The 25,323-nt window shown below is 46.0% G+C and overlaps 2 protein-coding genes across 3 annotated transcripts in view; one reads left to right on the top strand and one right to left on the bottom strand.

Moving 5' to 3' along the window:
• psd2 (pleckstrin and Sec7 domain containing 2) overlaps positions 1 to 14,607 on the top strand; it is a 31,428-nt gene extending 16,821 nt beyond the window's left edge. For both annotated transcript variants that reach the window (XM_040174078.2, XM_078101534.1), the window contains exons 4-15: positions 4,357 to 4,554; positions 4,748 to 4,828; positions 6,719 to 6,915; positions 7,198 to 7,256; positions 8,657 to 8,746; positions 8,900 to 8,943; positions 9,065 to 9,255; positions 9,404 to 9,474; positions 9,880 to 10,037; positions 10,873 to 11,017; positions 11,226 to 11,369; positions 12,015 to 14,607. In XM_040174078.2, coding sequence (XP_040030012.2) covers positions 4,357 to 4,554; positions 4,748 to 4,828; positions 6,719 to 6,915; positions 7,198 to 7,256; positions 8,657 to 8,746; positions 8,900 to 8,943; positions 9,065 to 9,255; positions 9,404 to 9,474; positions 9,880 to 10,037; positions 10,873 to 11,017; positions 11,226 to 11,369; positions 12,015 to 12,245 — 1,609 coding nt within the window. In that variant the 3' untranslated portion in view covers positions 12,246 to 14,607. The remainder of the gene's footprint in view (positions 1 to 4,356; positions 4,555 to 4,747; positions 4,829 to 6,718; positions 6,916 to 7,197; positions 7,257 to 8,656; positions 8,747 to 8,899; positions 8,944 to 9,064; positions 9,256 to 9,403; positions 9,475 to 9,879; positions 10,038 to 10,872; positions 11,018 to 11,225; positions 11,370 to 12,014) is intronic.
• Positions 14,608 to 17,024: 2,417 nt separating this feature from the next.
• On the bottom strand, positions 17,025 to 23,571 carry purab (purine-rich element binding protein Ab). The gene has a single exon (XM_040173770.2). It carries the CDS (start codon positions 23,401 to 23,403, stop codon positions 22,555 to 22,557), a length of 849 nt encoding a protein of 282 aa, XP_040029704.1. The 5' UTR covers positions 23,404 to 23,571; the 3' UTR covers positions 17,025 to 22,554.
• Positions 23,572 to 25,323: the final 1,752 nt, after the last annotated feature.

The raw sequence follows: 25,323 nt of genomic DNA on the forward strand, positions 1-25,323 counted from the left end.
TGCCATCCTCATTTTACATCCCCAAGTATTTTACTTTGGTGAGTTCCCCACTTTGATCCCCCACGTGGCATCTCTGAGCCATATTGACGCGATCCACTCGAGGAATGCACCTAAATAACCTCACAAGCGAGTCCCAATAGAGGACAATATCGAACTGAGATCTGCTGAGAGGAAGTCGTGCTGGCCGGGACACACACACACGCACACACACACAGACACACGCGCACGCAGAAGGCCATTGTCCCGCCCCCACTAGGAACGGCGTTAACTCATCAGGAAAAGACGCTCCGGCCGTTGGCTCCGCCCCCAACATCCTCTCCTCCGCGGAGCCTCCAGCCGAGCCAACAAACTTCAGGGGGGAAAAGCCCTTAAACAACACACATTCCTCGTGTGTTGACACTATGGCGGTGAAGCAACGCTACGGTCGACTGCATCGCCCCGAATAAGCTGTAATTATCTATGAGCAGACTTCCGCTTTGAAGAAATCAGGATCAGGAGTCGAATAAGCGACCCGGGCCGATGCGGATCCCACCGAGGACCGGACGATGAGGCGGTCGGACCTCCGCGCGCCGTTAACCGCTGATTTACACCTTTCCCAGGGACGATGTGGAAGGAGGAATACGATGTTCACTTCGACTTTCTGCTGCAACTGCTGTAAGTTTGATGTTCCTGGAAAATTCAAGTCGTAAAGTCCAAATGGGTGGGAACGTTTGCATTATGCTGCGTGGCAAAATGTGTCACCCGGGCACATCACCACTGCGTTATTGTATTCATGTGGGGACTTTTCTATGACACCAACATTGGCAATAAAAGGATTGAAACGTTTTTAATTATTATTTTTTTAGTCTCACATGGTGTTCCTTCAGGGGCTTTAAGTGCCTGCTAATGAATGTGGAGGATTTCTACTTTTTCTTTTGAGTTTACCATAAATTAACATTTTATATTCACCAGGAATTATCATTTGAAATAGAAAGCAAGAGATATGGGGTTTGTGACGTTGCTATGGATACAAGGTGATGGTGAGGATAAGGGGGAAGTAAATGACAAATATAAGAGGTGGGAATTAATAATCGCTTAAAAAAACAGTTTCTGCTCTAACTGAGTTATTAAATAAATATTTGTAGCCACCATCCACTTGAAGGATGCCTATTTGCTTAAACTGTTATGTGAAAGTCTGATTTCTAGTTTGAGCTGTAACAAACAGCAACTTGTTACTGTGCAAGGCCTCAGTTGATAATCCCAAAGTGTGAATATCAGTGTGAAAAACCAAATTGTCCAGTGCTGTGTATGGATGGCACACTGTCTCATGCTTTGTCATCGGAGGTGTCTTTGTTTGCAATATTGCAACAGCCTGTTTTGCTGAAATCATATCAACAACCCCTAGATGACCTGACTAACACACACGCAACAACAAACACAATATGTGTGTGTTCCTTGAACGTTAAGTTCAGAACGTTAAGATCGAAAAGTCCTCTGTGGACTTTCATACTCCAGTTTTTCCCCATAATAGATTACACCCTCATGGATGCCCCCGCAAAAAGATGCCCCCGCCTCCTCCCCCTCAAACACACACACGCACACCTTACACGCAGACACATCTCTGGGTGTGGGTTTGGGCGGTGCACAAGAGATTAGCATGTGAGTCACTGGCGTGCACCGTCATGCTCTCTTTCTCCGACACAGTCATCCTGTGCGGCGTTCACACAGGATGAATATGCAGCCTGGGGAAACAGATTTGTGCCTTTTTAGGTGGACAAATAGGTTTACTGTGTGCCACTTGGTATGTGTATCCCGGAGCAAAAGGTCTGCATAGATATGTGACACTTCACGTAGCGTCTCTCTCACCTTTTATTCTGTGTGTGTGTGTGTGTGCGCGTGTGTGCCAGTGAATTGGGGGAGCCCGTCATCGTTTTGACCCCATGACTGAAATGAGCTTTGAATGATTTATGAGGTCTCTCTGCATCCAGTGAATTAATACGGCCAGACGGGCCAAAGCAATTTCATTGCGAGCACCAGGCTGGATATTGTTTTGACGTCTTACTCCAGACTCATTTTTATGTTGTCAATATTTGTGAGTATGTGTGTACATCTTTTTATCTTCATGCCTTTATTTTTTTTCTGCCCATCCATTTCAGAAATGGCAGGGGGAGGAAGGGGAGGAGAGGGGAGGGGGGGTCGATGCCTGTGACTTTCTCAGGCTAGGTGGGCTATTTAGGCCTTTGGGAAGACTCGGAGGTCCCCTGAAACCCTCCTGAGGGAGCCGTACAGGAAGCATTGTAATCAGATGGCCAAACCACCTCGACCGGCTCCTTCCAAAATGGGTTTTACTCCTCCTAGACACACAGACGCCCCACCCTGTCCCTAAGCGGGGGGGCCCGGCCACCCTTCAAATGAAGCCGCTCCCATCCGACTGTATCTGCCATCTCGTTGTCATGCTTGGCAGCGATGCTCCGCCGAGATACAGTGGGCCAGTTTGCTTGACCCGCCTCGTCCTGGCGGAAGGCTTGTGTGACCCTGGGAGCTGGCGTTGTCGGGGGGCCAGGGCTCCTTGTGGTGTCCCCCGGTGCAAAGTGGTCTACGGTCAGAGGCCAGATGAGTGATACTACCGGCCTAATGAATCAGTGTGACCTCGCTTGGGATGCAGTCAGCCTTCCAGCGTGCGAGGCCAGCGGACTGCTTGTTGTTTGTGTTTACGTGTCTTTTGTGTCACTCAGTGTATTCCCCTTGTTCGCACACAACACACGCTCGTGGTAGAAAGCCGTAGGATGGTCCTCAATCCCTTTACTAGCACAGGACATTCGGCTTCCGCAGTAACCGTGGCAACCAGCAAATCCCTTACGACATGAGCGCGTTGTGTATTGAATTTGTGAGGATAATGCAATTGGGTTGATCAGATTATGCAAAAAACATCTGAATCGTCTGCAGGGAACGCTGACGGGGCCACGCACACACCGACAGGAAATGAGGAGATCCATTCATGGAGATGAGTGTTTCCAGTCCCCCTTTTTCTAGATTTAAGTTTTTTGGGCTGATTTTTATTGATTAAAGTATAGATTCAGATTTATATTTGCCCCTAAAATTAAAAAGAGATAATTAGCTCCTCACTGATGTGGGGATTGTGTGTGTGTGTGTGTGTGTGTGTGTGTGTGTGTGTGTGGAGTTTAACAAAGTACACAGCGCAATGCAGTACAGTGGAGCAAACTCAGTGTTTTGAATACACTACCTCAGTAAGGTGAGAAATAAATAGGTAGGTCTTTGATTAGCGACAGAATCTCTCCCTGCTCTCGTGACGGTGCGAACAGTTGTACGAGCCGAGTCCCTGAGCAACACGCTTCCTGGTCGGCAGCGACGGCCTTAATGTGAAGCCGGCTGTTAGTTGGCTCCGCTGTTATTGCCTGTACGAGGGAGAATTTACATTTTGGCTCAGGTGTTTTAACGTTTCAACACTTCAATTTGAGCCGATACTGTTCCATGACGTCGAAGTGAATCCTGGCAAAGGATTTTAGCTTCAAATAGGAAACATGGTTTTTAAGAACATGCCATTACTTGACAATGAAAGCTACCGATTCACTCTTTGTGACTTGACTGTTTGAACGCTCATCAGATGTTTTCCTTAACTTGAAATACTCTTGCAGAAAAGGAACTTCATCCAGTCTCCAAGATTAGCAACCTAAAGGTCCTGCATTCATTTACTATTTGAATCTCAGATTCCATAACGGTTTATGGCTTTCCTGGGCTGATGAAAAAGAAGAGTAGAGAAGAGCTTTTGGTTTGAATATTACAGCACATTCATTGAAATCAGAATCTGAATCTGAAGCCATTTATTGCCACATATGTTACACATAGAGGAATTTGTCTTGCAATATAACAATAAAGTACAGTAATATAAATAGATAAGAAGCACATATAAACATATAAAAACACATATGTATGTCCATGTGTTTCCATGGTGAGAGAAACCACTGTGAAAATGTTCCGGGGATGAAGTATTTGGGCGACACCGACTTGGTTCAAGAGACCAACTGCTGACGGGAAAGAACTGTTTCTGAGGCGAGAGGTCTTGGTCCCGATGGACCGCAACCTCCTGCCAGAGGTCATGTTTGAGGTCAACACTGCGATTGGTGGAGCTCTCTTAGAAGGGATTGGGACACGTGAAAGCTGAAAAGGACGTGAAAGTCCTTTAAACCTCATTTGACTTTTGCTTCTGTTCACATGCGCAGATGTCTAATTGAGTTTTTCATTTCCTCCGTCTGATTTCAAGCGACGTGGCGATGCAACAGTGCTCATGTGCTCCATTCATTAACCTGGCCACCTGCTTGTGTGTGTGTGTGTGTTTGTGTATGCTCTCTCCAACAGCGATGCCAACCTCACAGACGTGCCGTCTGACTCGGAGGAGTGCGATTTGGGCAGTCTGGAGCGCTGTGAGCGCGGCAGCACCGACACGCTGGCCAATGGCTGCCGAGCCGACATGGAGGCCGCCAAGAGGCTGGCCAAGCGCCTGTATCACCTCGAGGGCTTCAAGCGCTGCGATGTGGCCAGACACCTGGGCAAGAAGTGAGCCGGCAAACACAGACTAACACTCACACACACACACACACAGTAGCACATGTGCGCACACGTGATGGATGCACATTTGAGAAGGACTCGTATACAAACACTCTTAATACAACGTTGCTAGAGGAGCAGCCCCCCCCCCACGTCTGTACTGCTTCTGTGCCACGTTGACTCTCCTCCCGTCTCCTCGCAGCAACGAGTTCAGCCAGCTGGTGGCGTCGGAGTACCTGAGCTTCTTCAATTTCTCCGGCCTGTCGCTGGACCGAGCCCTAAGGTAACGCACCGTCAGCACTTGGGGGGGGGAGTGTGCGACGCAGGGGCGCACACAGTCACAAGGCGTTAACTTCGTGCCGATCGAGCCGTCGTGCAGCTGACAGCGGTGGAGTCCATCAGTGCTTTCTACCTGACACCTTGTTGTCTCAAACTGCTGCCTTCGGCCTCATGTGTGCACTTCTGACTGGGCCAGATTAGCAATGTAAAAGGCCTGTATACTGTTAGGGGGTTCGTTTGGGCCCCTCGAGGGAGGTCGCACTCCTTTGTTCTCGTCCCGGCCGGAAACGATGAATCAAAAGAGTCAACTGGCAAAATTAAAAATCAAAAAGTATTTAATAACTAAACAAAGTGCTAAGGAATACAATTACAAAGTCAAATACAATGCGAAATAGAGAATTCTCAGACCAAGTTGAATGTCATTGGCTTCTCCTTCTCCGAACGTGTCTCCTCCTTGTCTGTCCCCTTCACATCCAGGTGTGAATCTGCTGCTGTAACCGGAGACCTTCTTTGTCTCATCTTTCGCTCAGATTCCAACACATTCAATGTAGATACATATGGATTTATGCCTCAATGAGTGAATATAACATAGCATGCATAGTTTGTCTTCATCGTGGAACTAGTACACTTTAATTACAACACAACATAAATGATCACACTTCATCATAAGGTTCAACACAGTTCATGTCGTCCAATACTGCATCCAGTTGCTCATCTACTACCTGACAGGAGAAAAAACTCCCCCAAAAATTGGGAGAAATCCATAAAGGACAGCAATTAGCACTATAAAGTGTGCTTTGATTATATTGCATTCACTTTATCTAACATGCCAATGTAATAACTACTCTCTAACATCACACAAAAACTAAACATTACTACATGTATTGTAATTTCTACCACTAGATGTGCTCTATTGCTTAAATCCCCAACAATTGATTTCCCTTTTGAATCTCAGATGCCAGAACAGTTTATGACTTTCCTCATCAGGGGTCTCATTTCTAACCGCTAGGAACAAAACGCGGCCTGAAAGAGGCGTACGCCACGTCCCTTCATAAATGAGCTATTCAATCAAATAAGAAGGGAGAAGGAAACTGTGACGCATGAGTACAAACGACTTGAAGGCACGCATATAGTCGAGTGTTGTGACAATGTAATGTGAGAGGCATAATTACTGTTTAAATTTAGTCCATATCACACGTTAGTTTTCACTTGTATAACATTAACAGCCAAACCAGAAGTAGTATTTGTACTTTTAGTAGTGAACCATAACTATCAGTTCATTTGAATTGTTAAAGATGTGAACCAACTCTCTTTTTGCTTAATATTTAATCAGAGCTGTCGGCTCTCCGCTGGTGTTGCTGGTTTCTACATCACCAGCTCCAGCCTTGGTTTTCATAAAGTGTCTGCAGTGGACACAGCTTTATCCATTTGTTGTTTATTCCATACGGACAGATTCAGCCTCACTGTAAACAAACCAACTGTCAACATCCAATGTAAGTGTTAAGAGTTCACAGTTACCGCGGTGACGTCGCTCACCTTCTCCGTCACCTCACCTGGCGGATCTTCCCCACCTGCCCGTAACAATTGTGTCGATGAGCAGAGTGGGGAAATAAAGGCAGGGACAGGTTTCAGCATCAGTCCGAGTCATGGTGCCATAAGAAAGCATAAGTCAGACTGAATGAATTCATTCTCATGTAAAAATGGGAGCACTTTTGTCTAGAAAAGCAGATTTGACTGTTCCAGTTCTTCTCAAACGAAAATGTTTGATTCGGTCGCCTACGGAGCGGTCAGCGGCCTTTGGCCACAAAGTCTATACGCTGCCAGAAGTGATGAAATCCTGCTACTGTTCCATCTGACGTCCCTTTGACCTTGTGGCGTGTTTGGTGTGCGACAGGAGCTTCTTGAAGGCCTTCCCCCTAATGGGAGAGACCCAGGAGAGAGAGAGGATCCTTGTGCATTTCTCCCGACGCTTCTGCCACTGCAACCCGCGGACGCTCAACACCGAGGGCCAGAGCCGCGATGACCACGGCGATGACCACGGCGATGACCACGGCGATGACCACGGCGATGACCACGGCGATGACCACGACGGTACGAGGGGCGACACGAGGCATCAAATAACTGTACAAAACCTCACAACACTGAATCGATTTGGCAAAACTATGGTATTTCTGCGGATTGATGCCGATGTTGTACAAATAGCCATTTAATGCCGCATGTTCACACTGCACAGAAATACTGATGACATTGTTGTAGCGTGCAGGCTATTTATGCAGCTGTGCAGATGTGTGTGTGTGAGATTCGTGTGTGCATAAACTAAAAGGAGTGCATGGCATTTAGCTGACCTCGACCTTGTGTGTCACCCTGTTGCAGATGGAGCCCACACGTTAACCTGCGCCCTCATGCTGCTCAACACCGATCTGCACGGACATGTATGTACTCCAGTTCTCCGTCCTACTTCGGGACGGCCTCTCCTCTGGCCCCTCTGAGGGAAACAAAGTATTAAGACGGTTCTTCGTCAGCATTGGCACGCCTCCACTCGCATCATCGCCCCTGTTCTCCGTTGGCTCTGCGCCCTTCTCTCGCGCTCTCTTTCCGCTCCGCGGCGGCCTACATTCTGACCCGTTTCTGTCCGTCCTCTCCTCGAGCGGCCTCGTCTGTTCAGTTGTGAACTGGGGCAGCGTGGTCGGCGCAGCATGGCACTGCCCTGTGCTTCGCTTACCCTCGGCCCGTCCTGCTCGACTCGCGTCGCCGCTCGTGGTGCTTTCGGTGAATGTCCCTCTCCTCAAGTAAACCGACTAAAACACATTTCCTTTTCCTCTCCTTCTATCTCCCGCTAACCACATGCGGACCCTTGGTCTCTGTCCGCCCCCGCAGGTGGTGAGTATATTTATCGTACTAACCCCGTGCTCCTTGACACCTGACTGTGCCCCCGATAACAACAGGACTTGTGATTTAAATGTTGCTGTCACTTTTAGGATCATAATAAAGGACGCACAAATTGTCATGTATTCATTTTAGACATGACACGTGGTTCACCAAAGAGAAATGGTCACAAGCTGCTTTCGAGTTTAGACATCATGAATGCATTGTTGATACAGGCAATGAGAAATGCCAGCGATCTGCAGCATGAAAAATCACATTACCCTAAATAAAGCTGATTGCATTTTTAGAAAAGACACATTTTAATAATATAAGATTTTATACAATGTTGCATGTGTCGTATTGTATTTGCATAAAAATATGAGTTGTTAGTGAACTGAGCAGTTCAATCGTTTGGGTCGTGACTACACCGTGTTACATATTCGCTGGATATCGTGAATAAATGGAGCATAGGAAACATCCTGTGACGCACGTTACATCTATTTTGAACATTTCCTAGGAAAAGGGAGCCCGGTTGTCTTGTCCGCCACGTGGCCTCCTCAATGGAAAATGTGAAATACAAGCCATGGATTCATTTTTTTTTTTACCTTTGTTTTGTAACAGCAGTGAGTGAGTTGAGCTTTAGTCCCACATCTGTTTAGGTAACAGGCTTCATCCGGGCTGGAAGGGTTGGTAATGCACAAACGCCTCCTGGTGTTTCATCCCCTAGTGATGCTTCGTGATTAGAGATTAAATCATGAGGAAACGTATGGTGAGCCGATGCTCCATAAGCTCTGGTAGAGGTGGAACCTTCTCGTCACTAGTGGAACCCGCAGCATAACACTGCCACCCGGTGTTTGGTCACACAACCAACGACTAACACTCCGAGCTGAGCTGCACATTAACAAATCGGCCTCCGCAAAAATGGAAATGACATTAAAGCTGTGTCCGTTTGTTTGCCTCTCCTCAGAACATTGGGAAGAAGATGTCTAGCCAACAGTTCATCAGTAATCTGGATGGACTTAACAACGGCAAAGACTACCCTAAAGAGTTATTAAAGGTACAGATCGCTTGAAAGTACACACGCCACAACATCTGGCAGCTTAATCGCTATTTCGGGCCTCGGAACTAAAGCATGTCTTCACATTTCTGACCCTGTAAGTTGAAGAAAACCACTAACGGTTTCTTCTCCTTTATTGCTTTGTCCACGCAGGTCTTGTATAACTCCATCAAGAATGAGAAGCTGGAGTGGGCAGTGTGAGTACACATTTTGTGTTCATCAAAAGGAAAAGTATTTGGGCTATGCACGTTTTGTAGAAGTAAGCGCACTTGACGGTGTGCTGCTCGGCTTTATCTGAATGGGCATCTGTGTGTGCAGTGAGGAGGAGGAGCTGAGGAAGAGTCTGTCAGAGCTGGTGGAGGAGCAGTGCGAGGGCGGGAGTAAGCGCGTTGCCAGGGTGACGGACGGCAGTAACCCCTTCATCACCATTCCCATTCTCTTGAATGCTGTCACCTACAAACATGGAGTGCTGACCCGCAAGAGCCACGCTGACATGGACGGCAAACGCAGTGAGTGATTGTACACACACACACACACACAGACACACACACACACCGACATGCACACACTTGACCTCAATGGAAGACATCCTAACGCGTTACCGTCAAACAACATGGCAGAAAAGTTTTTTAATTTCTTCCCTTTTCCCTCTTCTAGCCCCGAGGGGTCGGCGCGGTTGGAAGAAGTTCTATGCGGTACTAAAGGGGATGATCTTGTATCTCCAGAAGGTACCGCATCTCGTCCTCCGCCCAGTTACCATAGAAACACACATCCACCACTGCTGTCTTTGCTGTGGCGGATGCTGCTTGCTGCTCTGTGTGTGTGTGTGTGTGTGTGCGTAACGGAGAGGGAGTAAGATAGATAGAGCATTAAGAGAGGAAATGAGGCATGGCTGCTCTACTGTGTGTTTGTCTCCCCCTGCTGCTAGAATGTATGTACTAATTACTGAATATGCACCAAATACATATAAGCGTATGAAATGTTCAACTTAAACCTCAAACACTAAATACCTCAGGATAAATACCATTTGATTTTTAGAGACAGAATGACTGAAACGAAACAACATTTACGCGCTCCAATAAATGAGCCCCACAATATTTGCTGGCCGGCATGTTTTTTCTTCCCTCACCCAGGATGAGTACAAGCCCGACGCTGACATTTCAGAGGTGGACCTGAAGAACGCGGTGCGGATCAACCACGCTTTAGCCACTCGGGCCACCGACTACAGCAAGAGAGCCAACGTGCTGAAGCTGAAGACCTCTGACTGGAGAGTCTTTCTGCTGCACGCCTCGTGAGTCCCCCACGTCGACTTCTTTACACCACAATAGACAAAACAGGGAACCAGACAGGAATACGATGGCATTTTCCATTTCACGCGTCTATGCTTTGACCATCTTGTAGCAATGTCCTGTACAGGATGAGCTGCTGCAGGAAAACGGATGGATGGTGCTGATGATGATGAACTATTTGAAGCTGTCTGTTTGTATTTGTCTCATTTTCTTTAATTCTCTGCGGCTCGTTGAGTTCTTGTGGAACAATCTGTGTAGATGTGGTGAGCTCAGAGACATCAATCAAGTGATTCTCACTTCAGCAACCCCTCAGTCAGCGTGGTTACATGGATTCAAATAACTGGCTTAGTCGGACTGTAATCGAATGATCCGTTTCATGTAAACACCTTTGTCCGACTATGTGCGGCCCGACTACGATCCGATTAACACCCCTGGATAACTCGATCGATCCAGTTGATAGTTCGACTATTGTGGCATGTAACGGTGAATCGGATAAGGAACTGCATCATGCACAAATAGTAGAGGGACGTAGCTTCACCTTGCTCTCCGTTCGCCATCTTTCTCGTAATGTTGATGTTGTTGTTGTTGGTTGTTGTTGGTAGTGGTGAAGAGGTCAAGCGGAAATGGCTGTATCACAACTAGTTGTAATGAAAACAGCGCCACCTATCGTATCGGATATGACATACTTTCGCCCAATGATTCGATTTATTCACTGCCATGTATATTGGGATAATAGCACCTCCCCCCGAAAGATAGCATAGTCCGACTAAGCAAAGATTTGAATTATACCATCATGTAAACACACTGACTCTCTCCTCTCTCACTGTCATACTCCAGTAGTGAGGAGGAGATGCTGTCTTGGATCTTCCGGATAAACCTGGTGGCGGCGCTGTTCTCCGCTCCGGCGTTCCCCGCCGCCATCGGCTCCATGAAGAAATTCTTTCGACCCATCTTGCCGTCTTCATCCACCAGGCTGAAACAGGTACACACACGGAGAATACATTATTGAGAAAAACTACAATAAATATGTAGTCATGCTTGATATTCTGCTTGGTACAGAATAACGGTTTATCAAGCATGCAAGCACAGTCCTTCTGCATTGAAAGTCTCTACACGGGGTTGTGTCCGCCTGCATCTGATTGGCTGTGTTGGGGGTCTTCTGGTTTTTGCCCGGGCTGTGATTGGTGCAGGAGGAGCAGCTGCTGAGTCACGAGAACAAGCTGAAGCAGATGAGCCTGGAGCTGGAGGAGCACCGCAAAAGCTCGCCCTCAGCCGACCCCAAAAGCCGCGAGTCGGAGGAGTACCGGCTCAAAGAGCACTACCTCACGTACGAGGTACACACTCAGGACGGCTTCGGCTTGTCTCCTTTTTTGTGTTGTTTATGGGTGTTTTCAAGTTACAGCTGAGAGAAGAAGACGCATGACAGACGGCCACAGTGGCTTGTTTGCTGCGTTTTTATTTCATACGCATTCTAATATTTAACGTACCATATCATTTCCTTTTTTATTATAATAGCACAGAGGGCAGTAAGCACAACTCAAAAATGATTTTAATGGAAAGAGAGGGAGCTTATGTTTTCAACTGTTCCCCCCTTATATGGAAGGGATGGTTTGGGGTATAGTGAAGTGGGTTTGTATGAGGTAACATTGTAGTCAGTGTAATAGAGGAAAGCATTGTAATTCAGTGTGGAACTATATTTAAAATATATCCATCAGAAAACTGAACTGAGAGGGAAACTTCAGTTCGCTGCTGCCGCTGACCACAGCATCCTTCCCCTGTATCTATGGATGAGTACCTCATACAACCCCTCTAATGCCTCAACCAAGCTGTTACTGAACCTCTATCAAAAACAGAATATATTTTCATGCTAGCATGACTAAAGCTGGTCGAGTGAGGTGAGCTTAAGGGCAATTACTCGCTTGTTTCATCATCTTTTAATCTCACTTGCCTCCCCCTCTTGCTCATCTCTCTCCGAGCAGAAGGCTCGCTATGAGACGTACATCAGCCTCCTGCAGGCCAAAATCCGCGCAGAAACCGACGACCTCGAGAAGATTGAGGCCAGCGTGATGGGCGGCCTCATCATGGAGGGGGGCCTGGCCGGCCGCGAGTGCCACATCCGCAAGACGCAGTCCTCGCCGTCCATCAGTCAGGCTCAGGGCGGGCAGAACGGGAGGGCCGCTGGATGCACCGCCCCGGGGCCGAGGAGCTGAGGGGGGCAACTCCCCTCTAAGCCAAACCAGCTTCTTTCTGGGCCTTTTCTGTTAAAGTATTTTGTGTTGTGGGCCCCCCGCGCTCCTCCTGTTGTACTTACAGCAACAAACGGGGGTAATGTGTCCCTCCTTCCCAGAATGCACCTGCCCTGGTGATAGGTTCCTGTCTTTGAGCAATAGATGAAGAGGACCAACAGCCCGTGCTTGATACCCAACAAGTGACCCTGCCTAACCCCGGTCCTTTGAACTTTAACCATTGCACATTAAGAATGATCATAACTGTGATCACTATTTATGACATCATCAGTATTATTTGGAAATGAGAGCGATGTGGTTGTCTTTACATTAAATTAGTTGTTAGTTACGAGCAGAGCTTTGAGTGATTAATAATGAATTTGTTTAAAGGGCCGGACGGAGAACCAAGAGGAGGGACGGGTTGTGGCTGTCTTCTCTGTCCCGTCCTCGTCCTGCAGAAGGAGATGGTACTACTGTAGCATTTGGGCCTTTTCTTTTCTCCCTCATCACATGTTTGCGCACACAGCCGAGTATGGACCTACGTTGTGGTGTGTGACGAGACAACATATCTGTCCCAGAGTTACAAAAAAACTCTCAAAAGAACTTCTCAGAAGGATCGATGGATCCCTGCCATGTATAGCATATTTATTTATTTATTTAATTCTCCACACCTTTATTTGCCCCGGGGCGGGTTTCCACTGAGCACGCTCGCTCTTCCCCCCCCGCCCCCCGCCCGGCAGTTTGCCAATCGGCGACGGTGCGGTGGCGTACATTTGTAAGCGTGAAGAAGCTGCCGGGTGGAGCGAGCGTGTTTTCGACTGTGCACCGCCAGAGGAGCTGGAGGTTGAGTGCCTTACTCAAGGGCACCTTGACTCTAGCTGTTGAGGGAATTACAGAGTCAGCCAGAGAGATCACAAGTCTGTGATTTTTAATCCGCCGCTAGCCTAAATACTGACACGCATTCGCCCCCCCCCCCCCCCCCCCCCCCCCGTCCGCCCTTCTAGCGAGTCCAAACCGAACGGAGGAGGAAGACGGTATGTGACTGAATGACACCCCACAAGCTCCTCCGCCCGCACCGCGGCAGAGTCACAAGATGTGATTGGGTGTGAGGTTTCTAAAGGTGCAGGTAAAGGTCAGAGGAGGAAGGTGTCACCGTATGAGCGGGCGTCACTTGTGCATTAAATGCTTGCTGGTTTTTAGTTGCTGCAGTTGTGTTGTCGAAGCTTTAGGCAACAGGAAGAAGCAAATATAGCGACGTCATTGTTTTTCCGTGAAGACTTCCTATTTGTTGAGAGAACCAATCCGAGGCATTCTGCTGAGTAAGACGACACAATAAGGGGCGGGGCTCTTCACAGCATCTTCATCCCAGAGGCAGAAATGATCCTGTGTAACACAAAACAAACAACCTTTACCTTTTAACACAGCAAATCTCTGTCAGTTCTGGTTTAGATCACGTTAACATGGACGTGCTGCATGCTTAGCCCCGTCTTGGACATTTACTTCCATTTGAGGACGTTTTGGGGAGAGTAGGCCTTCGTCAGAAAGAGACAGGCTGATTGGAGAGTGTGGCCGCAGGACTTAAGAAGGAGAGACTGGTTTGGTTTTCTCTGCCAGCTAGTAACAGGCAACAGACTCATCCGGGGACACACATGGGAGGGAGGACCTGCGTTTCGTCTGGACGTGGGGGTGGAGTGGCGGTACCGCTTTCTGAGCACCTTAATTGATCCTAAACCCACACACACACACGCACACCATATCTCTTTCTTTGTAATTTGCTTATATGACACAACTGTAGATCAGTGAGCTTAGCGACCCCTCACGTCAACAGAACCAGAGCCGTGGACATCGACAGCATCTTTGGCTCACGCCTCTTGTTGTATCAAATAAATAGTGACAAACGGGTTCTCAGATCCTGTTTGGGGACTTGGCTGGAAACCTGGAATCACAGCTGGACTCCTGGATCCCTCTTCAGACCAAAATGCCAAAAGTGGAGCTGTGTTTTCAGAGAGGAAGTACGGTTTTATAAAGCTGTGTCGTTATGACAAATAACTGCTTTCTTACAGATAGACGTATAGTCACTTTGGCTGTTGTGCTAACCATTGGTTCCCAATGTTTTAGGGTAGGCCTGTGCTGTTCTATAGGATCGTGGCAACGAAAAAGTAAATAGTTGATTGTTATGTTTTATTTAAAAAATTACAACTTCGGCACCTTGATGTCAGCATTGGATCCGTCTTTTAGTTTGTTTTGTTTGTATATCGGAACTGTTTTTTGACAGGATGCTTATACTATGTAAAGAACATATTTACTGAATATTTAGTCTGTGCTTCATAAAGTAAGCTTTTATACAGATGTTTTCGCGTGTGATTTATTAATATTGTCTACTGTGACAAACAAAAGGTCCACAGCTGGTTAGAAAAATGACATTACACATATTTGGTGATATACATTATACTATAATGCAGCCCATTTTGTTCAGCATCATACATTTTTAATATTTGTTAATGCACTTTTTTGCCTGCAGAGCTACATTTGAGAGGTAGCACTGTAGTCAAATTCAGTAGGAAACGTATCAACCTAAACCACATGTGTTCACTTTCTTTAAAGTCTGTAATAGCATCTGGTATCGTTCATCCTTAAAGAAGTAATTATTCTAGTTTCACCTTCACATTATGTATTTAATGGCAGTAATGATGGGTCACGCCATAAAACAGACTACGTTACCTTTAAGAGCTAGACATTCGGCACGGATGGTGATTGGTAGCATAACACCTATGGAGCCAAAAGCTTTGATCATTTGAAAAACAAATGTGACCTGAAGGTTTTGGTTTCAGTATTGAATATTGAAAAATACAACATTCAAAATGGACAAAGTGGACAAAATGTATTTTTGGGGTTGAATATAATTTTGACTCGCAGGAAAAAACACATTTTCCGCAGATATCTTAATTTACAAATACTACTGGGTATATAATCCACGTTTCAAAAACGCAAATATTGACTATTTGTACAATGTATTTTTAATATAATAAAAACAAAAATTATTATATTCATATATATATATTTCATGTTCTAATAGATTTTATATAAATATATTTATCCTTTAATATAATATATTTATTATATGATATTCATGATATTTATATGGTATACTTATAATAGTTACGATATGGTAGGTATATCATATACTCAATATTGTTTTATATATATATATATATATATATATATACACATTACATATTTAACTGCAATGTAATAATGCGTGTTTGAAACTTTTTGCATTGAATCATACTGGGATGTTTACTGACACTGATTGACTGAACCTACCAAAAAATAAATCCACCAGGCGCCACTGGTAACACCTCTGGTTCTCCAGCTATGACATCCCTGTTTTACATCAACGACTATTTTTTCCCTGCCAAGAAAACATGCTTTGTGTGGTCAATGCCAGCTTTCCACCAAAAGATATTCTCCCATCAGCACAAAGTCTTGTTCGCGCCTTTCACTTTAAAAGGTTAAAACAGCACAACACAAACTGTGAGCCAATGAATACGGCCAAAATGTGCTCAAATCTAATATGCTATTATCCAGCTACCCCGAGACTGTAATTGCATCAGTTGGATATGAACCAGATGACTGCACAAAGCCCAGACACCTCAGCAGAGAAGGACTGGACTATTCAAATGAAAATGAGCAATATGCAAACACCCTCCGGCTACGTGTTGGACAAGTCGTTGCTTGAAGCTTTTTTAATTACTAATTAGTGTCTAGTCACTAATATGAATAATCCAATTATGTTATGGTGACTGTATGACACTCTTAGCCTAATGTTTTGTTTCAACGTTCCTCACATTCTCCACTTTAGCCAAGCGCTGATGGCGTCGCCTCCAGTTTGCTCAGTTACCTCCTCATAATCCATTAAACACTGTGCTTAAAGCTGCCAGTGTGAAGCGGGACTTTAGTAAACTTTAGATTTAAAATAAAATCTATTTAAGAGTCATTCTAGAGGAGGAACATCTTGAGTTAGTAGCTGTGAGTCACACTGCACATCCACGTTTAGGCTAAACCGGTGTTAAGTGAGGCCAAGTTAGCCCATGAAACATTGGGCTACTGACTTCATTTAGAGTGAAACAAAAACGCGTTAAATGCTGCACAATAAAGTGGAATATGAAGGGAGTTTGGCAACCCGTCTTGACGCAGTGTTTTTAGGATGTAGAGACGCCATTGGGGGTCCAATCGGTTCACCTGAAACAACAACTCACGCCGTGGAGAAGTGCTCAAGTTTCACCGTAAGATCTGTTCGGTTTCACTTGCAAATGTATGAAGAGCATAAAGAAAGTCTCCCCGACTGGACTTTGGCTAAGCTTTGTTTTAATACTGTTCTGTCACCAGCAGGCCCCCGTTCCCGCTGTGGCAACAATCTGCTACTCTTACCTCAAATATCCACGTGGAAGTCAAAAGCAGACGTCTGGAGCGGTTGTTTAGAATCTCTGTATCATCCGACGCTGCTACCCTCAGTGTGCAGTTGTGCTTCCTAAGCATACAACTCCTCAAAAGATTTAAATGATTTCAGGTAAAAGTGATGAATCAAGCTTGAATAAGCATCCCATGCATGTGCTGTATGCTGTATGCATCTAGACAGTGAAATAGTGTAATTAGCATGCAGATGTGAATAACTGGTTTAAGATTTGGCAATATTTGGTCAACAGATGATGGATATTTCAAAGGTCGATGAACCGTTTTCAAGACAATTGTGCAGAGACCAGAGACGTGTGGAATGACCTTTTATTGCGCGATTAGTCATTTTTCAGACAACAAGGCTCCCCCAACATTAAAACAAACAGCAATGTACAAAACAGCACACTTCTTTTTTTTGCCATCAACATAAATTTAATAAGGTAGTGATAGTACATAAAAGAAAGTAATGAAGTGTAAGGACGTGAGTTATGTTCTGAGATGTATAGGATGAGCTTGATGTCAAAGCCAAAGTAAGCACCATCGTCATGTAGTCAGGAAAGGCCATATTTCAATAAGAAATATTCTAGGAGGGGTGAGGAGAGGATAATCATGATACAAGAGGGTTGTTATCACAGTTTTCAGACAATTTTACCAACTAAAAAAAGAACACCATCGGTGTAGCACTACTTTATCATGCAACTTACTTTAGTAAACCTTCTGACACACAGACAAAATATAATCAATAAGTAGAACTCAATACATCTCTGTCCAGCAATAGTCACAAAGCCTTTAATTTATACTCTTTGAATGTGAGATCCCTATCAAAAATAATATGCAGAATCTTTATTTTTCTTAATATATCTAAAGTGCAAGTATTTATCCATTTTTATTCAATGCTTTCTGTAAGTATAAAATACAAAGGAAATAAACAGCAATATGTTTTTCCTGTATACATGTTATATTTTTCTGAAAGGAGGAGCATCATATATAACAAACCATATATATCTATATGTGTGTATAGATAAATATATATATATACATACATATATATATATACATACACACACACACACACACACACGCCACAGATAAAATATTTTTGAAAGATACATACATATTATCTCATATGGGGATGGTAAAGGGATTTAGACCAAACGGTGACATGGGATATGATCATTGTGCATTGACCCCACCCTTTAAAACCCAGGATCCAGTTCCCAACGTCTGCAAAGACAAAGTTGAAAGCCTGTAACTTCCCACAGCAGCAGCCTGTGCAGTCTGCAAACATGATGGACCCTGCTAATCGGTGCGTGAGCATAAAAGAGGACGTGCAGAATAAGCTCCGCTGTCCGCGGGTTTGTGATGAGTCATACACTGCTTGGCTTTGACCAGCGGCTGCGATTGGCTGGGTGGTCAGCCAGGAACCAATGAGAGAATACGACACTGAAACCAGAAACCGAGCACGTTTGGTTTTCTGGGAGTCCGGCCTGTTTTAGCTTTGTAATAGTGGACGTTTGCCGTTTTCTCTCATGTACATGCAGCTGTTTTGAACGCAGTCAGAAACATGAATAATCTTCACCCTCAAAGGCCGGAGGAAGAAGCGGCCGGGGCCATCATAGCAATCTGACTTTGAGGGACATGCAACAAGTAGTTACGGCTGCACTTTTGAATTACTTCCAACTTGAAGAACATCTATCTGTTAAAACGTGTCAGGAATGGTCTGGTAGCGTGGCGTTAGAGCACCGAAAAATAAGCTCATTTAAATACAATTTGACAAAACACTGCATTAATAAAGACACAAAAGGCAGCATTACATCATGATTAAGGATTGCTACGATGGCTGCCGCCGTGTGGTAAAATAGAACATCGTTCTTATCTAACAGCTTCAGTGTACCATCGCCAATGTTCACTGGACAGAGCCACTGAGGACAGCACACAGCTTGACCGCTGACGCCGTACGCAGAAAACAAGACGAATAAATCTGACTACCATTTTGCATTTGAGTAACGGGGGGGGGGGGGGACAACATGGCTGCAAGGTCACTCCAGATTCTGTCACGACACTGGGTCAGCTCTCATGAACAGAGAAATCTGATTGGATCAAACTTGGTGTCAGCAAAATCACAAGAGCCTCTTTTGCCTGTAACTTAATAGAACTACAACCCAAAATGCAGCAGTCACATTTCACCACAGAGTCCCCCTGCAGAGGTATAAGCACATCTGACCCAGCATCACCTGGTGATTACACTCGGTAACTCAACAACACGCTTTTTAATCTCTCCAAAAATAAGTGCGTTTCACAGAAGGAGGCACTCACAAAGTGAACTCTATGAGCAGGTTCAGGCTCTTCTTATGTTTGGCCGTGAAATAAAAAAGTGTTGTATTTCTAGTGTTCGTGAAGCACAAGCCTCCCGGAGGCCTGGATTCAATCAAGGTGAAGCTAGCTAACACTTTAGGGGGAAAAGTGCTGTATCACAACAGAGGGTCCAGATTCATGTTGAACTCAGGATGAGCTCAGCTCGACCTCAGGTGTCCGTTGCTTGCTGACATGGGTATGTGTGTTTAATGGAAATGGGCTTTTTATCATTCAAAAGGGCAGTGTGAGGAAAAGCAGTCATCCCTGTGAGAGGACTTACACAAAGACTCCCTGTTCTTCTCCAAAACAAAAAGACAAGGCCTAAGTCGGCTCAGTGGGTCCTGGTAGGCTGCTGCTGGTAGGCCCCAACAGTGAACAATGCCAGGCTTCATCGGGCCTTTCACCAACACTCAGAGACAAACCTGGGCCGAAACGTCCTGCGTGGAACAATTTTCTGCCGGCATTAAAAATCTAACACGGATCAACCTTTCAAAAGCAAATGATTCAATCGGCCTCCTGATCAGAACGGCTAATCCTGCGTCAGCGTAACCTCAGCTATCACACATGTCTGGCAGGCCCGGGCCGTAACTACATTGCCAGCGTTTGTCCAGCTGAGGCCCCCAACACTGCAATCCACAGCCTGTTTTCCCTTCACGCCCCCGCAGCAGCACCTGTGAGCAGGCCCAGTCGTCGCGTCCAAGGCCACCCTGCTTTAACTAAAGCTGATAGGTGAACCATCCACAGAGCTCATTGGTATTAGTGAACTAGCACCTCAAGTGTTACCTCATTACCGCAGGGACAATGAGCCAGGGCCTTTTCTTTCACACTTTGAGTCATGAGCTTAAGAAGAGGAGCATACATAATATCAGACTACCCACAAGAAGGAAGGGTTGTGAGATCCTCGTTGTAAAAACAACAAACTCCTCTGTGCTTTGGGCCCGTTTGTTGGCCGGTGACCGTCGCCTTGCTCATCTGAAACCGCAGACGAGGAAAAGTCCAAATCGTAGTTCACCTGTCCTGTGATAGGCAGTCCCAAGTCGCACTCAGGCTCCCAACAAACAGTTTCCTGGCTACTCATGACAGGAGGCCTTGTGCAGTCCTAAAACCATTCCAGATCCTTTAGAGGCCTCGCAAACATCCAAATAGCGACAAGGGGCCTCGACGGGGAGCCTATGGAGGTGTGTGTGTCGGCCGGACCCAAGATAGCTCTCTACTCCAGTGTGGGTCCCTGCAGGGCAGAGGAGATGGACACAGGGCTGTTGACTGTCTGCGCTGTGTGTGTGTGTGTGTGTTGGAGAGGAACGAGGAGGGAAAGTTTTTTTTCTCCGGTGTGACCCCGTAGAGAGACGTAAAACGTGCACTGATACGCCGACAGGGCAGCCGACTGGTTTACAGAACATGACAGGAAAAATATCTCACTACGAGTCTGAACTTTTTTTTCACTTTGATCAAAGTGCAAGAGAAGAAAGACTTCACATTTTGGAAATATAATGATGCATCAACCTCTTTGTCATGCGTTCAAATATCTACCGATCACACAGCCTATACATTTTTTCCGTCTATTAATAGTCTATACAGGTGACGCAGTGCCGCGATTGGCACGCACACAATATTGCACACTAATATGAGACGTCCTGCACTAGTCGGTCGCCTCCTCTCTGCCCGGAAAGGGAGACACCCGACTGGTTCTGGACAACATAATGTGGAAAAAAGAACTTTCAGGAGAAAAATAATGCAAAAGTAACATATTCTGAGTGGCGAGGCCCCCAAGGAGCGATCGAGGGGCTGTAGCACCATAAAGGGATAGATACTGCCTTGGCCCTGCACCGATCGGCCTCCACGTCCTCTAAGCTGCACTCAGACTCCACGGCATGGTGCGGCCGGCTGGCCGACCTGGCCGACCTGGCTGACCTGGCTGGCAGCGTGCCTGACTCTTCAACAGCATCCAGCTCAGCTCTGACGGATAGCCTCACCCAGCCACTCCTGATTTAACATGTTTTCTAGTTGTTGTCGCTGTTTTTGCTTTTTTTTTTTTTAAACATGGTGCAAATGGTGTGCAAAAACCACCCCTACTGGCCCCGATGAATCCCCACGCCGAAGCCCAGTGGTACGCTCTCCTGTTCTACTCTACCGAGGGCATGATGCAACTTCCCCGCCGACCCCTCACCCCCATCCCTAGTTTCCAAAGTGTACAGTAACACACCGTATCTTTGTGAAGGGCCCGCTCCAGCTCGGAGCTCGGTTTCTGCACACCGCCTCCGAGCTCCCAGCAGCCTTTCGGCTCGGTCTTGCCACCCAACGCTCCAGCCCTGGCGAGGATAGAATTGGGGCCGACATAACAGCACTCGTAAATAAAAACATACAGAGGTCGAGGTCACGGACCATCCACGTGAGAACACGTAAACGAGTGGAGTGTATAAGGCACGGGTCGTAATGACGTCAGAGAGGAAGAGTTGCCTCGCCACGCGCAGACGCGTGTTTTTTATATATTTTTTTGTTTCCGCGCCTTGCGCTCCCACAGGTGGACCTTATTCTTTTGCATCCCCCACCCTCCCCCAGAGGGAAAAACAACAAGGTAACAAAGAAAAAAACTTAACCCACAGAAAACGTGGGAATCTTAAGGAGTTTTTTTTTCTTTTTACAGCTGATTCACAAAATCATAATTAGTACATCTAAGTTAGCACTTTTTTTTGATTAAGTTTATATGGGCATGGTGCAAAAGGGTTGATATTCAATAGCTCAGATATAGATTTATGCCATTTGTTTGAGACCTGCAGAATAGGCTTTTTACTTTGGTTCCAAACCTTTCCTTAATGGCATGATAGAAACACCTGCAGGCTTTAGGTCAGATAAAAGTCTAAAGCCTACTCTGCCAAACTTCTTTTCAAAACGCGGGCCTGCACACATGCTGACAGGTGTTTACAGGCCTGTAGTGCTGCGTTCTGCAATTCATACACGTTTAGAGCGCTTTCATATTTACTCTGCGTACCTTTAAAATAAACTATACAACTGGTCTCAGATTTTGGTTTCATAAATTCCATAATATATTCTCTTTGTGCTGATGTCAAATATTCGTTCTACATGAAGACTGTCATTCTATATAATATACCTCTGCTTTTACTTTTGATTCAATCTCAGCATTTCACCAGGGTGAAAAAAATTAAACATTATCTTTTCGAAATAGCTTTGATGTGTGCAAATCTGTCATTTGAGATATAAACACTCTGTTCATTGTCATTTAAATCAAGTAGGAAACAGTTCATATCTTACAGTTCGATCCTTGATAGCAGCGGCTTACTGTTACATGGTGGTAAGTGTAGGGGGGGGGGGGACATCCAGTAAAATGAGCGAGGAGACAGCAGACATGCTGCCATGTCTGTGGAGGTTGTGTGTTTGGGGTGATTCCCTTGGAAATTCTCTTTCTATTATACAGTTAATAGTCTCCTTTTCTCTCAGAGTTCAGTTTAGTCTTTGTTGTTCCGCGTCAGTCGTCCTCGCCGTCGTCTCCCGCTCCGTGCGGGCCCTCCGGTAGCAGTTCGGAGGCCCGTTTCTCTCTATTCCTCTCCTGGATCTTCCTCATCTCCTCCGCGTATTTACAGAAGGTGTTGCCGAATTTGGACCACACTTTGCACGGAACCGTGATGGAGTTCCGGTACGTGGGCTTCACCTCGCTGACGCGCATGAAGACGCCGTACTTGTTGGAGCCCACGTCGAAGAAGAAGCGCTTGTTGTCGACCGTGAGCGAGGTGCCCTCCGGGAGCTCCGCGGGCTCCTCGTCCACGCCGTAGTCGTCGATGAGTTTTGCCAAAGCGTCGCGGAACTCGATGAGACCCTGCGCCGGCAGAGCGATGGTCTGGCCTTGCGCGCTTCCCAATCCGGGCCCCCGATTAACGGTCTGCCGGATCCTTAGGAACCGCCCCCTCTGGTTCTCTTTCAGATCCATGTAATATTTCCGATTCTCCCGCACCAGGAATTCGCTCTTGAGCGCCCGCCGGGGCTCATCCTGCACTATGTCCGGGTTGGTCGGGCCCAGCTGGGCGTAGTGTTCGATAAAGTCCCCGAGATAATCGCGGAACTCCACGGCGACCGACATGGAGAGAGTGAGGCGGCTCTTGTTTCCCCCAGCCCCGACCTCGGCTATCTTTAGGAAGCGGCCTTTAACATTCTGCTTCACGTCGAGGTAGAAGCGCTTGTTCTGGATGTCGACGCGCTTGGAGGCGAGCTCCTCCGTGTCGTGCTGCAGGCGCGACATGGCGCCCATCGCACCCGGGGGCAACGAGCCGGGGCCCGCGGTGGGCCCTCCGTGGTCACTGCCACTGTCTCTGTCCGCCATGATGCTGCCTCCCTGCTTTGCCTTCCACCGTCTCCCTCTGCCTGCTGCAACCTCGACTGCCCGTCAAACCGCTGCGCCGCTCTATCGCGAGACGAGAAGAGAGGAGAGGCTGAAAAAAAGAAAGTAACTGTGGCTGTAGTTTGACTGTAGTACTGCAAACGGGCTGCGTTCAAGACGCTCGCGCTGTTTGACGGGATTCTCCCTTCAGCGTAAAAAAAAAGCATCAGAAAGTGCCCCCCCACCCTCTCCCCCCCACGTGAGCCTAAAACACTGCAGCACTAACATCAATATAGAAGGCTGGGTGGATAGAAAGATGGGTAGATGTGCGCAAAGGTCACAGCTGTCTGAATCCTGTCTAAGAAGCGTTAACGGGAGTCATGCATGATGATTATTGCCCTGTGGGTGTTTCAGCACCACGGACAGCGAACCCGAACAGGTCAGGTGGCAGGAGACAAAGGCGGGGATATCTATATAGGGAGAGAGGAGTGAAAGAGAAATTTCTGAATGAACAGTATGATCGATGTGTAGGAGTGTGAGGGAGGGGGCCGACACACCAGCACCATGAATCATTACCCTGTGATTGGACCTGCTTGCCTGCCACTGTTTGTCAAAGCCCGTTAAAAGGGTTTGTGTAGAATGTAGCAAAAAAGGTTTGATAGAAAACAATCATGGATAATCAGCAGGTCAGAAATTTAATCAGCATGTCAAAAAAATAATAATCTTGAATTAAAAAAAAACTTCTTGAATTATATATAATTTATATAATACATATAATCTATTATATAGATATTGAATTGAATATAGATTCCTGTGAGCTACATATTACAATTGATTCTGTTGTGTTTGAGCACATGCTTTTGTAGTTTATTTAAGTTCTGCTGAACCCCCACATTTAACGGCCGTTAAAAAAACAACATAGAAGTTATGAGGTGTTCAGCCTTCCATCGGCCCAGAGTGATGGAAACCTGAAGTAGACAAATTATGTGGGTTATTTGATTTTTATAGGATAACAGCTCAATCGGATAAAGTAGGGAAACAAAATGGAATAAGAGCACTACACCACATGCCTAAAATTGTTACTGCATTTTCTGTGGATCAGCCTTTTTCAGGAGATATGTGACATTTTAAATATGTTTAAAAATATTACAATCAGGAGAATCAGGTGAAGAAAAACTACTGGGAGATTTTCTAATTGAGGGTTGTCGATGTGTGTGTATGTGTGTGTGCAACCCTCTCGGTCAATGACAATAATGATGATAATAAGCCAACAAAATTATTTTCAAATAGTTAAGCATTACTTTCTGCATTTCCTAACATCCATTTCCCCTCAAATATACAGTATGTTTGATCAGACAGCAAAAAACCTCAGTGTTAACGTGGACATGGAATTGTCCTAATAATCTTTAGCACACCAGTCGTTTCCATTGTGGGTGATAATTTGCTGTTTGTTTTTAGAAACCATGTGCGCATCATTTTGGATTTGGGTTTGCTCTTGAGTATTGCTCGTGAATATAAAATGAGGGAAAGAGGACTGCCAAAAGGAAATGAGTATACAAAGACAAATTCTATAACTGTTATATAATATTTTAACATCATATCGAGCATTCGCCTCAGAGTGAAGTTGCTTGGAATGCAACCGTATGTCAAGCCAATAACAGCCGCTGAAAGGCTTCGGCATTATGAAAGACAGCCCTCTTATAATTCCCACAGGCTGTGCACGAGTGTCAGGGGAACTGTGGAGGTAATTGCTGGCAGTCCTCCCTGGGTTAGTTAGCGGGAATCATTTGCTACTCCCCTTTGCCTTGTCAATGATTCGCTTTCAAGGCTAATTTAGAAATTCTTAAATTGTGTATGTGAGGCCATTGAACGGGGTGTCTAACGAAGGCACAACTAGATGAACGACCGAAGGGGTGGGGGGGG

Source organism: Gasterosteus aculeatus, chromosome 4 (assembly GCF_964276395.1).
Source record: "Gasterosteus aculeatus chromosome 4, fGasAcu3.hap1.1, whole genome shotgun sequence".
NCBI lineage: Eukaryota > Metazoa > Chordata > Actinopteri > Perciformes > Gasterosteidae > Gasterosteus > Gasterosteus aculeatus.